The following is a 15,000-nucleotide window of genomic DNA, read 5'->3' as shown; positions in this document are numbered from 1 at the left end:
AGAGGGGGATGAGAGGGTCGCCTCACAGGCTACATGGGCGGTTGCTATATGTACCTTCCTGCCCCGGGCGTGGGCGGCTTCCCTAAGCATGTACCGCCCTCCACCCATGGGCCGTCCTCCACCCATGGGCCGTCCACCACCCATGGGCCGCTCTCCGCCCATGGTCCGCCCTCCGCCCATGGTCCGCCCTCCGCCCATGGGGTGCCCTCCACCCATGGGGCCGCCCTCCACCCATGGGCTGCCCTCCACCCATGGGGCCGCCCTCCGCCCATGGTCCGCCCATGGGCTGCCCTCCACCCATGGGCCGCCCTCCACCCATGGACCGCCCTCCACCCATGGGCCGTCCAACACCCATGGGCCGCTCTCCACCCATGGGGCCGCCCTCTACCCATGGGGCCGCCCTCTACCCATGGGGCCGCCCTCCGCCCACGGGCCGGCCTCCGCCCACGGGCCGCCCTCCACCCATGGGCCGCCCTCCACCCATCAGGGCGCACTACTGCCTCTCAGAACACTCCCGCCGGCGGAAAATTTAATGTGGTTCACCCACACCAATAATGACTAATAATAAAAGCCAAAATAAACAATGATCATCATAATAAGAGTAACAAGACATACAAATAACGACAGTAATTAAGCTTACCTTAAATGCGAACATATTTTATTAAAGCTCAGTATAGGTCCGTTGTCTGGAGGAAGTCTTGTTTACTTTATGTGTTGTGTGTGTGTGACCTTCAGGTGACTGTCCGGTGTTGCAGGTGACGCTGGCGGTGAGGACCACACCCACCACCTACACCCTCATGACCTCCAGGGTGGCCGCCTCCTCCGGTCTCCCTAGGTAAGACCTCCTCCAGCCTGCCTAGGTAAGACCTCCTCCGGCCTCCCTAGGTAAGACCTCCTCCGGCCTCCCTAGGTAAGACCTCTTCTGGCCTCCCTGGGTAAGACTTCCTCTGGCCTCCCTAGGTAAGACCTCCTCCGGCCTCCTTAGGTAAGACTTCCTCCGGCCTCATTAGGTAAGACCTCCTCCGGCCTCCTTAGGTAGGACCACCTTGAAGAACTTCACTCAATGTTCTATATATTTATTTCTCGTTTGCTTTGATTCGCAAGTATGTATTTTTGTTAGCCCCATAATTACGTTTTCTTCAATTCAGTCCATCTATTACAATTTCTCTTATGGCTTAATTGTGGCGGTAACTATCTTCTTTTCGTTATGGCTGTGAGCCTTATCTATATAAATAAAAATGGAAATGTTCGTTTGTGCATAATCGCTAATCTCCGAAAGTTCTTCACCGATTGCTTTGAAATTTTCACACACCGTTCCATTCGCATCCGAGCTAAGTTTTTATATACATACTATATAAATGTCACGTCTGTGACGGTAAGAAAAAACATGCTTTTTCTGAAAAACTGTTTCATGTGAGGGGAAATCTTTGAAACCTCTTTACCGATTGCTTTGAAATTTTGACACAACGTTGCGTTCGAATAGGTGCGTCTTTTTATATATCTACTATATACATGCCTCACCTGTGACAGGAAAAAACAGGAATTTTCATTGATTTTGATTTATTTTCATATTGATTTAATCATTTTGTGTGAATTGTGTTGGAATTGAGCTGTGTTGTTTACCATACCGTTCGTTTCGTGAGTATAGTTTATTTTTTTATTTTTCATATTTTCATTTCATTTTTTAACTGTTTTTCTTATATTTCAGTGATGAGAACATCAGATCACTTGATGTTATCAATTTTCTGATGGGAACATCACATCATTTGGGAAGGCATCGGACGAGGGAGTGGGGAATGGTGGGGATGACGAGGGGCCGGAAGTGAGAGATGGTGGGGAGGACGAGGGGACAAGGGAGTGGGACATGATGGGAAGGAAGAGGTTATAGTGGAGTGGGGAATGGTTGGGAGGCCGAGGAGACGGGAGAGGGGGGAATGGTGGGGAGGACTGGGGGACAGGGAAGGTTGCTGAGTCACAGCAACGCCTGGCCGGGTACTGCTAGTAAAGTAATATTTTATTTGTAAAAAATTACAGAGGACCTGATTACCCTGATTAATTATTAGGAACAATATTTGTATTTGTTTTTTCTAACACCAGTAATTACGCGCAGCGTCCCAGACATAAAATCATGAATATTACGTTTTACATTGTAGAGGACATCATACTTATAGGATTACTTAATACTTATGTTTGGCTCTGTTTACACTAACAAATCTTTCTTTGGTAAAGATTCATCATGGCTGCACTTGTGTTAGTGTAAAGATTCATCATGGCTGCACTTGTGTTAGTGTAAAGATTCATCATGGCTGCACTTGTGTTAGCGTAAAGATTCATCATGGCTGCACTTGTGTTAGCGTAAAGATTCATCATGGCTGCACCTGTGTTAGCGTAAAGATTCATCATGGCTGCACTTGTGTCAGCGTAAAGATTCATCATGGCTGCACTTGTGTCAGCGTAAAGATTCATCATGGCTGCACCTGTGTTAGCGTAAAGATTCATCATGGCTGCACTTGTGTCATGATATTCATCATGGCTGCACTTGTGTTAGCGTAAAGATTCATCATGGCTGCACTTGTGTCATGATATTCATCATGGCTGCACTTGTGTTAGCGTAAAGATTCATCATGGCTGCACTTGTGTCATGATATTCATCATGGCTGCACTTGTCATGATATTCATCATGGCTGCACTTGTGTCATGATATTCATCATGGCTGCACTTGTGTTAGCGTAAAGATTCATCATGGCTGCACTTGTGTCAGTGTAAAGATTCATCATGGCTGCACTTGTGTCATCATATTCATCATGGCTACACTTGTCATCATATTCATCATGGCTGCACTTGTGTCATCATATTCATCATGGCTGCACTTGTGTCATCATATTCATCATGGCTGCACTTGTGTCATCATATTCATCATGGCTGCACTTGTGTCATCATATTCATCATGGCTGCACTTGTGTCATGATATTCATCATGGCTACACTTGTGTCATCATATTCATCATGGCTGCACTTGTGTTAGCGTAAAGATTCATCATGGCTGCACTTGTGTCATCATATTCATCATTGCTGCACTTGTGTCATCATATTCATCATGGCTGCACTTGTGTCATCATATTCATCATGGCTGCACTTGTGTCATCATATTCATCATGGCTGCACTTGTGTCATGATAGTCATCATGGCTACACTTGTCATGATATTCATCATGGCTACACTTGTGTCATCATATTCATCATGGCTGCACTTGTGTCATCACATTCATCATGGCTACACTTGTGTCATCATATTCATCATAACTACACTTGTGTCATCATATTCATCATGGCTGCACTTGTGTCATGATATTGATCATGGCTACACTTGTGTTATGATATTCATCATGGCTACACTTGTGTCATCATATTCATCATGGCTGCACTTGTGTCATCATATTCATCATGGCTGCACTTGTGTCATGATATTCATCATGGCTACACTTGTGTCATGATATTCATCATGGCTGCACTTGTGTCATCATATTCATCATGGCTGCACTTGTGTCATCATATTCATCATGGCTGCACTTGTGTCATCATATTCATCATGGCTGCACTTGTGTCATCATATTCATCATGGCTACACTTGTGTCATCATATTCATCATGGCTACACTTGTGTCATCATATTCATCATGGCTGCACTTGTGTCATCATATTCATCATGGCTGCACTTGTGTCATCATATTCATCATGGCTGCACTTGTGTCATCATATTCATCATGGCTACACTTGTGTCATCATATTCATCATGGCTGTATTTAAGCTGTTCCATGTCCGTCCTACAATAACATCAACACATTCAGGTTGGAGGCCATCGGCACCTGGGAAGTGGGCCCAGGAGGCCCCAGAGGACACCTGACGGAGCCGCTCCTGCCGGACCCCAACACGCTCTACGGGAACATGGGCGGCCGTCAGCTGGTGGTGTCAGCCAATGCTGACTGGCCCTTCTTCGGCCTCAAGCCCCTTCCTGGCGGAGGCGTTCAACCGGACTCCGGCATCGATATCCAAATTATGAACACGTTGGGACAGTTTCTAAATTTTACGTGAGTATCCCTTCCTTCCGTCGTCTTGCAGCGGTTAAGACAAGAAGGGAAATATCCTCCAGCAGGCAACAGAGTACTGGCTGTGTCCTCCTCCTCCTGTAGTATCCTCCAGCAGGCAACAGAGTACTGGCTGTGTCCTCCTCCTCCTGTAGTATCCTCCAGCAGGCAACAGAGTACTGGCTGTGTCCTCCTCCTCCTGTAGTATCCTCCAGCAGGCAACAGAGTACTGGCTGTGTCCTCCTTCTCCTGTAGTATCCTCCAGCAGGCAACAGACTACTGGCTGTGTCCTCCTCCTCCTGTAGTATCCTCCAGCAGGCAACAGAGTACTGGCTGTGTCCTCCTCCTCCTGTAGTATCCTCCAGCAGGCAACATAGGGCCCCACTAACCCTCGGCTTCCATGTTCGACTGTTGCTTCTTTTATTCTTAGTGACCTCGTGCTATATTGATATATTCTATGTACTAATTGTTGGAAAAAACTCATCAGGAACAATGAGGAAGACCAAATACAAGCCGCCGGCTTCCCTTCCCCCGTGGAGGCCGCTAGAGGGGTGGCGGCTCTCTGGTGAATAACGCTGGCATCAATCCGCCCGAGATAATCTGGACGGACAACGTTGATGTAACACTAAACTTGAGATCATCCAACATCGATTAAACGGTGCTATATATCCCTTCGTATATACCTAAGACCCCCCATAACAGCCCATAAATTTATAACATGGTCAGTGGGGAGGGCCGCTTCCAGACGGTCAGTGGGGAGGGCCGCTTCCAGACGGTCAGTGGGGAGGGCCGCTTCCAGACGGTCAGTGGGGAGGGCCCCTTCCAGATGGGCAGTGGGGAGGGCCGCTTCCAGACGGTCAGTGGGGAGGGCCACTTCCAGACGGTCAGTGGTGAGGGCCCCTTCCAGATGGGCCGTGGGGAGGGCCGCTTCCAGACGGTCAGTGGGGAGGGCCGCTTCCAGACGGTCAGTGGTGAGGGCCCCTTCCAGATGGGCAGTGGGGAGGGCCGCTTCCAGACGGTCAGTGGGGAGGGCCACTTCCAGACGGTCAGTGGAGAGAGCGACTTCCAGACGGTCAGTGGAGAGAGCGACTTCCAGACGGTCAGTGGCGAGAGCGGCTTCCAGACGGTCATTGGTGAGGGCCCCTTCCAGATGGGCAGTGGGGAGGGCCGCTTCCAGACGGTCAGTGGTGAGGGCCCCTTCCAGATGGGCAGTGGGGAGGGCCGCTTCCAGACGGTCAGTGGTGCTTCCAGACGGCAGCGTGTTTGGGCTTACATTTAGAAGGCATGTGGGCCGGGTGCCCTATGAATACCTACTGTACATTCCCTCTCACTAATATTACTAATATTACACTGTCAGGTACCGGGTAGTGTCGCCCGATGACGGTCATTGGTGAAGGCCGCTTCCAGACGGTCAGTGGCGAGAGCGGCTTCCAGACGGTCAGTGGTGAGGGCCCCTTCCAGATGGGCAGTGGGGAGGGCCGCTTTCAGACAGTCAGGGTGAAGGGCCGCTTCCAGACGGTCAGTGGTGCTTCCAGACGGCAGCGTGTTTGGGCTTACAAGATAGAAGACATGTGGGCCGGGTGCCCTATGAATACCTACTGTACATTCCCTCTCACTAATATTACACTGTCAGGTACCGGGTAGTGTCGCCCGCCGACGGCCAATGGGGAGGGCCGCTACCAGACGGCAGCGTCTCTGGTGTGATAGGACAGGTGGCGCGCAGGGAGTCTCACCTCGCCATCTGCGAGATTACAATTACAGGTGAGGCGCCAGCTGGTAGGTCTATAAGGACTGCCAATAATTATGCCCAATTCCTTCATACCTATATTATTGAAACAATCATAACAATAATAATAGAGAAAATGTTGTAAACCTATAGATTTTAATTCCGGGACAGTTTGTAATGTTTCCAGAATCGGCAGATGGCCATTTAGCACGTTTGAGGCCTAGCTGGTGTCGAGGCTGCACAGCTGGTGTTGAGGCTGTAGAGCTGGTGTTTGTACAACGGACACGGATTGAGGAATGAATGGCTGGGTAGAAGTGGGAATAATGAACACCTTTGTAGGAAATAGGACAAGTGCGGATAGACCTACGACAAGTCGCCGACTTCCTGTCCTCGTCGAGCCCACTAATGTTAGGATTAATTGACTCCAGAGACACGAGGGCACTGCGAAAGTCAACTACAACAACACAGGAATGTTGACAGCGAGAAAGCAGTTTACAAGAGCATACAAAATTGCATAAAGATCTGGCGTGTTGGTGCTAGTCTCCGGGGGGCAGGCGACACATATCAGTTCTGAATTATGTACCAGACCTGATAATGTTTTCAGAAGCTGACACAGCTACTAAATTTAATATTTTCTTGTCCTCCAGTGGTGCCTCCCTTGCAAATGAGATTCTGGCATCCCAAGCAAATGTGAGTGACCACCTCTCTGACAGCTATCCTGAGTCTCTGTACCTGTCCCCAGCCAACTCCTCAGATATTATTGACATTATTCTTTCACTTAAAACTAAATCCTGTTCCAACTAAATAAAACTAAACTTCTGAGATACCAAAAATAATCTGTAAAAAGGCCTCAAGGTTTATAGCTCCTGCAATAGCATTGCTCTGCAATAAATCACTGGAGCTCCGAGCCTTTCCAGGTGCTCTTAAATTGGCTAAAGTCATTCCAGTCCATAAGAGTGGAGATCTCACTGAAATCAACAATTTTAGACCAATATCGATCCTTCCCACCTTGTCCAAAACCTTTAAGAAACTCACGTACAAACAACTCTATTCCTTTCTTGATAAGCACAATATTCTCAGTTCTAACCAATATGGCTTCAAGCTCCATAAAAGCACCAAAGATGCTCTTATAAATACTGTAAGCTTAAACCTAATCCATGCAGCTCTTGACAAAAAATGAGTACCCCATAGGTCTGTTTGTTGACCAACATAAAGCTTTTGACATTATTAACCACAATAACCTTATTTCTCAAACTCCAATACTATGGAGTCAGAGGTCACTTCCTTCAGTACTTGCAATCTTTCACTTGTAATCATCACATGTGCATTTCTATAGGCCATTGCTCCTCGTGCCTCTCCGAGGGGGCCAGGTTCTGGCTCGTGGTCCCTGGTAGGCCTAGAACTCCACCCACATCAACTGATGCCCGTATGTTTCATGGTCATACTCCATTGCCATACTCTCGCAGGCTAGTATACTTTGGACCATTCTATATCTGCCATCGACTGGGACAGGCACCCAGAAAGGTAAGCGCCCCAAAACAAACCCCTATTAAAAACCATGAAAATAGACAAGCGAGTGGACAGAACTCCCCAATTTGAAAACGAACAAACAAGCATGACGTCACACGAGCCGCGCCGCATGTCTGCATAGCTTCCCCCTTCTCGGATGGAAGAAGGGGAAGCCCCAGATCCCAGCGCCGGCGATCCACCTTGCAGTTCTGAGGCTGGATATCAAAATACGTGAAAACCGCCGACCAGAGGGAGGGAGGGGTGCCGGGGAGCCTCCGTGGCTCACCCAGAAAATGGCGTTGCATTACATTCAACACTGGTTTTCTAGAGGAAGCCCCTACGGCTCCCCGGAACTACTTCACCAAAGACTAGAAATAAAGAAAGAGACTTACTCGGGAGGCGGTCGGTGCTCCACATCTCAACTCGAAGTCGAGACAGACTGCATCCGCCGACCCAAAGTGACACAGGCCCGACTAGGCCCAGGAACGTTAACGAGGTCGCATGCAGCCAAGACCCTGTTCAACCGCCAAAAAACCCGTACCCGAATGTCAGCCCAGGACATGTTCCCAAAGACGGCAGCAAGAGCAGCAAACTTACAAACGTCATGGGCACGGGGATAGACTGCAGGCTGGCTAGACTCAATAACCCTGCGGACGACCCGAGAGAGACCCATACCCGCGAACGTGGAAGAAAGGAAACCGGATCAACTCAAAGCGCCTTCCTGGACACAAATAACGGAGGGCTGCAACCGGACATCTCATTCTTCGCCAGAAAAGAAGGAGACGGCTGCAGACGAATAAACCTATCTCCAAGACCGAAAGAGCAGAAACTCCTGCACCGGAGGAGAGCATGACGCTTCCCAACCTGACCCCCAGAGGACAATGCCAACAGGAAAAGAACCTTTGAAAAACAATCCTGAACCAAAGGGGCCACAACAAACCGAGAAGAGAGATAGGAAAGCACTCTAGCCAAAGACCAGGACGGCTCAGGCGGCGCATAAGCAGGCCGGAGGTGAAACAACGTGGAAGACAGCTTGCAAAACAGTGCAGAAGTAACATCTATGCCGAAGCAAGCTGAAGCGGCTCCACCAGCGCCGCACGATACGAGGCGACAGTATTGGGCATAAGATGACGGTCCTGGAAAAACCACGAGCCTGTACTCTGTAGAAAGAACAATACCACCCGAACCGAACGCGAAGTACAACGATGAAGAGTCAAAATGAAACGGAAGGACCGCCAGGAAGCTTCATACTGCCGCCGAGACGAAGCCCGCAGGTGGGACACCATCAGTGAAGCCACCTGATCACCATACAGATGGTGATAAACTCGAGTCAAAAATACCAAATGCGAAGACTCGAGGAGAAGAGTGAACTAGTCTTGTAACGGATCGGGCCGATCTTCTGAAAGAGGCGGAGCCGCGGAAAAACCTCCGGGTTCGGACCCGGAGGTTTTTCAGGCGCTGCTTGCCCGGAGGCAAGCAGCGCCTGAAACCACGGCTGGGCCGGCCACCACGGGGCCGAGAGGACTACCCGCCCTTGGAAAGTCTCCAAGCGAGCCAGGACCTGGAGCAACAGTTGAACTGGGGAGGGGGAAGGAGAGGTACAGGAACCCGCACCTCGACCAGTCATGCCGGAAGGCGTCGATCACGACGGCCTCGTGTCGGGGAAGGGCGCCACATATACCGTAAGACGCCTCGACTACGCCGACGCGAAGAGGTCCACCTCCAGGCGCCCGAACGTCTGGCAGAGCCAACTGAATGAGTCGGCATCGACCTTCCATTCCGTGGACACGGGAACGAACCGGGACAGGCCGTCCGCCAAGACGTTGCACACCACCCCGGACAAGTCCGGAGAGGGGGGGGGGGGTCCAGGACCACTGGACCAGGAAAGCCAAACCCCGATAACTCAGCAGATGAGTTACCCGAAGCGACCAGCCCCAAAGAGCCATTATTATTAATATAAATAATTACAATGGGTAGGTCAATATATTGGTTTACAGAGTTAATCATACTGGAGTCTGGGAAAGTTAATAAACTCCCAACTGAGTTACAAATCAGATTCAGATTCAGATGTTTATTCAGGTAAGGTATATACATACAAGTGATGTTACATTAATGGATTGATATACAGATAGAGCTAGTATATACAATGCCTAAAGCCACTATTACGCAATGCGTTTCGGGCAAAAACGCAAATCCGTTTACTTGACATTCACAGCGAACAGGGAGACAGTGGTGGACTTCACGACTCCATACTACCTGGAGACTATCACTCTGGTGTCCCGGGCACCTGCCGAGAAGAGCAGAGCTTTTGCTGTCTTCTCCACCTTCACCACAGAGGTGGGTATCTACTTCTGCTGTGTTGGTGGGTGTCTACCTCTGCTGTGTTGGTGGGTGTCTACCTCTGCTGTGTTGGTGGGTGTCTACCTCTATTGTGTTGGTGGGTGTCTACTTGTATTGTGTTAGAGGCCGTCTCCCTCTATTGTATTGGTGGGTATCTACCCACCTGTACTCTTAGTGGGATGAAATACCCATTCTGTGAGTGGTTGGACCCCATACCCATCCTGTGGGCGGTAGTGGAAAAGGTTACAGAAGCACACAATTCATTTAGTTAAGCAAATTATTCTTGATACGCTAGTTACACAGTTTTCAGTAAGTTATTATATAAACTGTGTTCAAGAATGACTACAAGTAGTCTCTTAAGTTAAGGAACTTACATTTACAGTAAATTTGTTCCGTAATTTGATTAGTTTATCCTGCACATCACCGCCATCCAGTGGACAGCAGTGAAAATGTTTTTTTTTTTTTTTTTTTTTTTTTTTTTGAGATATATACAAGAGTTGTTACATTCTTGTACAGCCACTAGTACGCGTAGCGTTTCGGGCAGGACCCTGGAATACGATCCCCTGCCGCGAAGAATCGTTTTTCATCCAAGTACACATTTTACTGTTGCGTTAAACAGAGGCTACAGTTAAGGAATTGCGCCCAGTAAATCCTCCCCGGCCAGGATACGAACCCATGACACAGCGCTCGCGGAACGCCAGGCGAGTGTCTTACCACTACACCACGGAGACTGTTGGTTACAATCTCACTTAAAACCAAAGCTGGGAACATTAGTGAAATACCATTTATGGTATATAAAAGTGCCGCTAATGTCCTTGCACCACCCATAGCTCTACTATTTAATACATCTTTAGTGTCATACTTTTCCTGATATCCTTAAAAAAGTAAGAGTAACTCCAGGTCATAAATGAGGCGATACAACTGACAAACACTTACATATTCATATAAAATCTACCAATATCATCAATATTATTTAAACAAATCATTTACAAACAGCTCTACCACTACCTTGTAAAATTCAACATATTAAGACCTTGCCAGTTTGGCTTACAATGGGAGCCGACGGGGCTCCCCTCAGAAAATAATATGTATTTTTATATCACTGATGTTTAAAGGTTTGGGTGTGCATCCTGGCGTCAACAGTGGCTGTTGGACCATTGGTGAGCGTGGTGGGGCGTGTTGTGGCTCTCTATACTGAGCGTCCTCCCCATCGACAGCTGCCAGAGTATTCCTTCCATGTGTTCCGTAGTCTGGTGTCTCAGGGCAACCTCCTCCGGCCCTCAAACTGGCCACACAGGCTTCTCTTCTTCTGCTGGTACCTCTTCTGCTTCTACATCTACGGTAGGTGTTTGTTGCTCTGGTGTCAAGTGTGTATATCTCTCCCATCTTTTATATGAATGAAATTAAATACTGTATTCTTAAGATTTGTATTATATTTGATATGAGTTGAGGCACTGTAGGTGTTTTGAAGTCTGTATCAGATAGAAAGAACTGAAGTAGCAATTTTGGAAGTATGGGTTGTGACTTGTACTCTGAAGAACCCTGATCTACAGTGACCTTCATCTTGCAGCACTGTACTCGGGCACCTTGACGGCTGTGCTGGCCTTACCCACCTATGAGAAGCCCATTGATGGACTGGTAGACCTGCCCAAGGCGGTGGCAGAAGGCTACACCATTGGTACCATCGGTGACACCAGCCTCGAGTTTATCTTCAAGGTGCGAATCATTCACTTCTGCTGCTATTATTACTGCAGTTATTACTACTGCTCCTACTACAGCTACAGTATTGCCCAGACAGGTTGTCTGCAAATTGATGGGATACATGTGTCACCCTTCACGCTCTGAATTTTGTAAATGTCATGGTGAGAAACATTACTTCAGTTAAAAACCCTGTTGGAAAAATTCCTCAGGAATACTGGGGCGACCTCTAACAAGCCATTGGTTTCTGCCCCCCATCAAGGCCACTGCAGACATTTTTTGAGATATATACAAGAGTTGCTACATTCTTGTACAGCCACTAGTACGCGTAGCGTTTCGGGCAAGTCCTTAATCCTACGGTCCCTGGAATACGATCCCCTGCCGCGAAGAATCGTTTTTTCATCCAAGTACACATTTTACTGTTGCGTTAAACAGAGGCTACAGTTAAGGAATTGCGCCCAGTAAATCCTCCCCGGCCAGGATACGAACCCATGACATAGCGCTCGCGGAACGCCAGGCGAGTGTCTTACCACTACACCACGGAGACTGCTCGACATCATGGCCCTTAGGTAAATTCAGTTAAATATATTCAAAATGCGGTCCACACTGGTAATTCAGTTGTGTCTGACCTTCCTCATCTTGAAGAAAATGTACGACACTTGCAAGTACAGTACAGCAAGATTATCATATTTTACCCACGTTAAATATTTTTTATCCTCAGACATACATTGCCTCAATTTATCAGAAAAATTTAATTTCTTCACATTTACAGGTGCAATTTGGCCCTATATCTCCTGTTATATACAGTATATTAAAACTCTTTGGTATATACACTATATAGTATTATGCTGCTGCCCAATTCTATATATATAATATAATAAATCCCAGGCAGGACAGAAGTGGTTGGGCACATTTCCTAGCAGTAAACAGATCAGCCCATCCTCTTACATATTAAGTTGCTTTTCGCTCGTATGCATTATGGCAAAAATCGCCGTATTGGAATTTAAAAAAAATGGAAATTAATTTTCCAAATGAAATGGACCCAAAGCAGCAAGTTTTGGGTCCAATGGTAGGTTAGGAGAGCAGCAAGTTCTCCTAAGGTTTCAAAAAGTCATGAAAACCGTTAATTTAAAGTGTCCTCTCCTAACCTAACAGACTAAGCCAGAGGACCCACAACAGAAAACGGGACAGTACATCACTTTTGTGAGTGGCTTTCATTTTCTAGTACAGTATGGTGATTTTAAGCCTATGTGAGCATACGAGCAAAAAGCGACGTAATTGGTAAGAGAACGGGTTGAACAGATACCTGGGAGTTATGCAACTGTTGTGGGGTTGCGTCCTGGGGAAGAGTCAGTAGTTTCACCTAGGAAGGCCTTGGTACAATCCTAAGGTATATATACAGTATTTACAGTATACACACAGGCTTCTTATCCCCCAACAACAGTAATTACTATGTACACAGGCTTCCTGTCCCCTGACAATGGTATTTAATACTCACCATGAATACTATTAATACTCAGCCCAAGACATGTTACCGAAGACAGCAGCTAGCACAGCAGACTTACGAACGTCGTGGGCACAGGGATAGACCGCACGCTGGCAGGACCTAATAATCCTGCAGACGACCTGGGAGACATGAACCCTGGAACAGGAAAGAAAGGAAACCGGATCATCCCAAAGCGCATCCCTGGTCACGGAGACCGTTGCATGCAAATAACGGTGGAGAGCCGCAACCGGACATGATGCAACCCCGGCCTGACCAACCAAGCATCATCAACAACCCAACGACCCTTCCGGAAAGCATCCGTCACATTCTTCACCAGAAAAGAAGACGGCTACAACCGAACAAACCTACCACCAAGACCAAAAGAGCAGAAACCCATGTTGCGGAGGAGAGCATGAAGCTCTCCAACTCCCACCCCCTCCCCCCAGAAGCCAATGCCAACAGGAAAAGAGCATTGGAGAGACAATCCTGAACCGAAGGGGCCACAACAAACTGAGAAAAAGAGAGATAAGAAAGAACCCTGTCCAAAGACCAGGACAGCTCAGGCAGCGCATGAGCAGGCAGGAGGTGAAACAATGCCTGAGACAGCTTGCAAAACGGCGCAAAGTAACATCGATACCGAAAGCAAGCGGCTCCGCCAGCGCTGCACAATACGAGGTGTCAGTATTTGGCATAAGATGACAGTACGGAAACAGCCACAAGAGAAAGGACAAGACCACCTGAACAGAAAGTGAAGTATACTTACGAAGAGACAACAAGAAACGAAATGACCGCCAGGAAACTACATGCTGCCGCTTAGATGAAGCACGCAGTTGGGACACCATCAACGAAGCCACCTGATCACCATACAGATGGTGATAGACCCGAGCCAAAAATACCAGAAGCGAAGACTCGATGAGAAAATCGAACTAGCCATGTTACTGACCGGACCGATCATCTGAATGAGGTAGAGCCGCGGGAAAACCCCTGGGTTCGGACACCGAGCAAGCAGCGCCTGAAACCAAGGCTGGGCCGGCCACCAAGGAGCCAAGAGGACTACTTTTTCCCCTGGTAAGTCTCCAAGCGAGCTAGGACCCGGAATAACAGCGGAACCGGGAAGAAGAAGTACAGGTAACTCCACCTCAACCAGTCCTGCCGAAAAGCATCGATCTCTACAGCCTCGCAGTCGGGGAAGGGCGCCACATATACCAGGAGATGCCTCTACCACGCCGACATGAAAAGATCCACGTCCAGGAGCCCGTACGTCTGGCAGAGCCAACTGAATGAGTGTGCGTCGACCATTCATTCCGAGGACGGGAATGAACCGGGACAGACCGTCCACCAGGACGTTGGACACCCCCCGAACGTGAACGGCCAGGAGACCTAAACCCTGAGAACTCTGCAAACGAGTCACCCGAAGTGACCAGCCCCAAAGAGCCAAGGACTGCATCGAACCTCCTCGGTTCAGGCAACGAACTACCAGGGAGCAGTCCGAATGGAGCCTGAGCATTGATCCACAAGTGATCCAAGCCCTCTGAAGCGACATCCACACCACCGCGAACTCCCGCACCATGCTGTGGGCTCAACGGAAGGACGGACCCCACCGCCCATGGCCGACCTGGTGAGCACTGGTCATAAAGCTCCAGCCAAGAGACAACGCGTCTGTGAACACATATCGAGCGAGGGCTCGGGTTGGCGCCAAGGCACTGAACCCCAAAACAACCGAAGGGGAAGCCGGCAATGCAGCAGCCGATGCAAGGTCTCCGGAGGCAGAACCCAGCAGTCACGAGAGAGGCGGAAGGGGCGTCTCCGAAGGAACTAAAACAGCAGACGAAGCCAAACCTGGCCCGGCGGGTAGACCATCACGGTAAAGTTCAGGCTCCTGAACAAACCCTCGAGCAACCGCCGAGTGTCCCGGTAACCCCCAGAAACAAGTTATCTTATCTTGAGATGATTTCAGGGCTTTAGTGTTCCCGCGGCCCAGTCCTCGACCAGGCCTCCACCCCCAGGAAGCAGCCCGTGACAGTTGACTAACACCCAGGTACCTATTTTACTGCTAGGTAACAGGGGCATAGGTGAAAGAAACTCTGCCCATTGTTTCTCGCCGGCGCCCGGGGTCGAACCCGGGACCACAGGATCACAAATCCAGCGTGCTGTCCGCT

The 15,000-nt window shown here is 48.8% G+C and overlaps 1 protein-coding gene across 1 annotated transcript in view; it reads left to right on the top strand.

Annotated features, from left to right (window-relative positions):
* The window catches only part of LOC123765925 (glutamate receptor ionotropic, delta-1), a 40,276-nt gene that overhangs the window by 13,645 nt on the left and 11,631 nt on the right, over window positions 1–15,000 (top strand). The window contains exons 6-11 of the mRNA XM_069308641.1: window positions 756–835; window positions 3,846–4,085; window positions 5,716–5,843; window positions 9,533–9,654; window positions 10,773–10,998; window positions 11,228–11,373. Of these exons, the coding sequence (XP_069164742.1) occupies window positions 756–835; window positions 3,846–4,085; window positions 5,716–5,843; window positions 9,533–9,654; window positions 10,773–10,998; window positions 11,228–11,373 (942 nt within the window). The remainder of the gene's footprint in view (window positions 1–755; window positions 836–3,845; window positions 4,086–5,715; window positions 5,844–9,532; window positions 9,655–10,772; window positions 10,999–11,227; window positions 11,374–15,000) is intronic.

Source organism: Procambarus clarkii, chromosome 63 (assembly GCF_040958095.1).
Source record: "Procambarus clarkii isolate CNS0578487 chromosome 63, FALCON_Pclarkii_2.0, whole genome shotgun sequence".
NCBI lineage: Eukaryota > Metazoa > Arthropoda > Malacostraca > Decapoda > Cambaridae > Procambarus > Procambarus clarkii.
The sequence above is the reverse complement of the archived record's forward strand: the minus strand, read 5'-3'. Positions and strand labels throughout refer to the sequence as shown.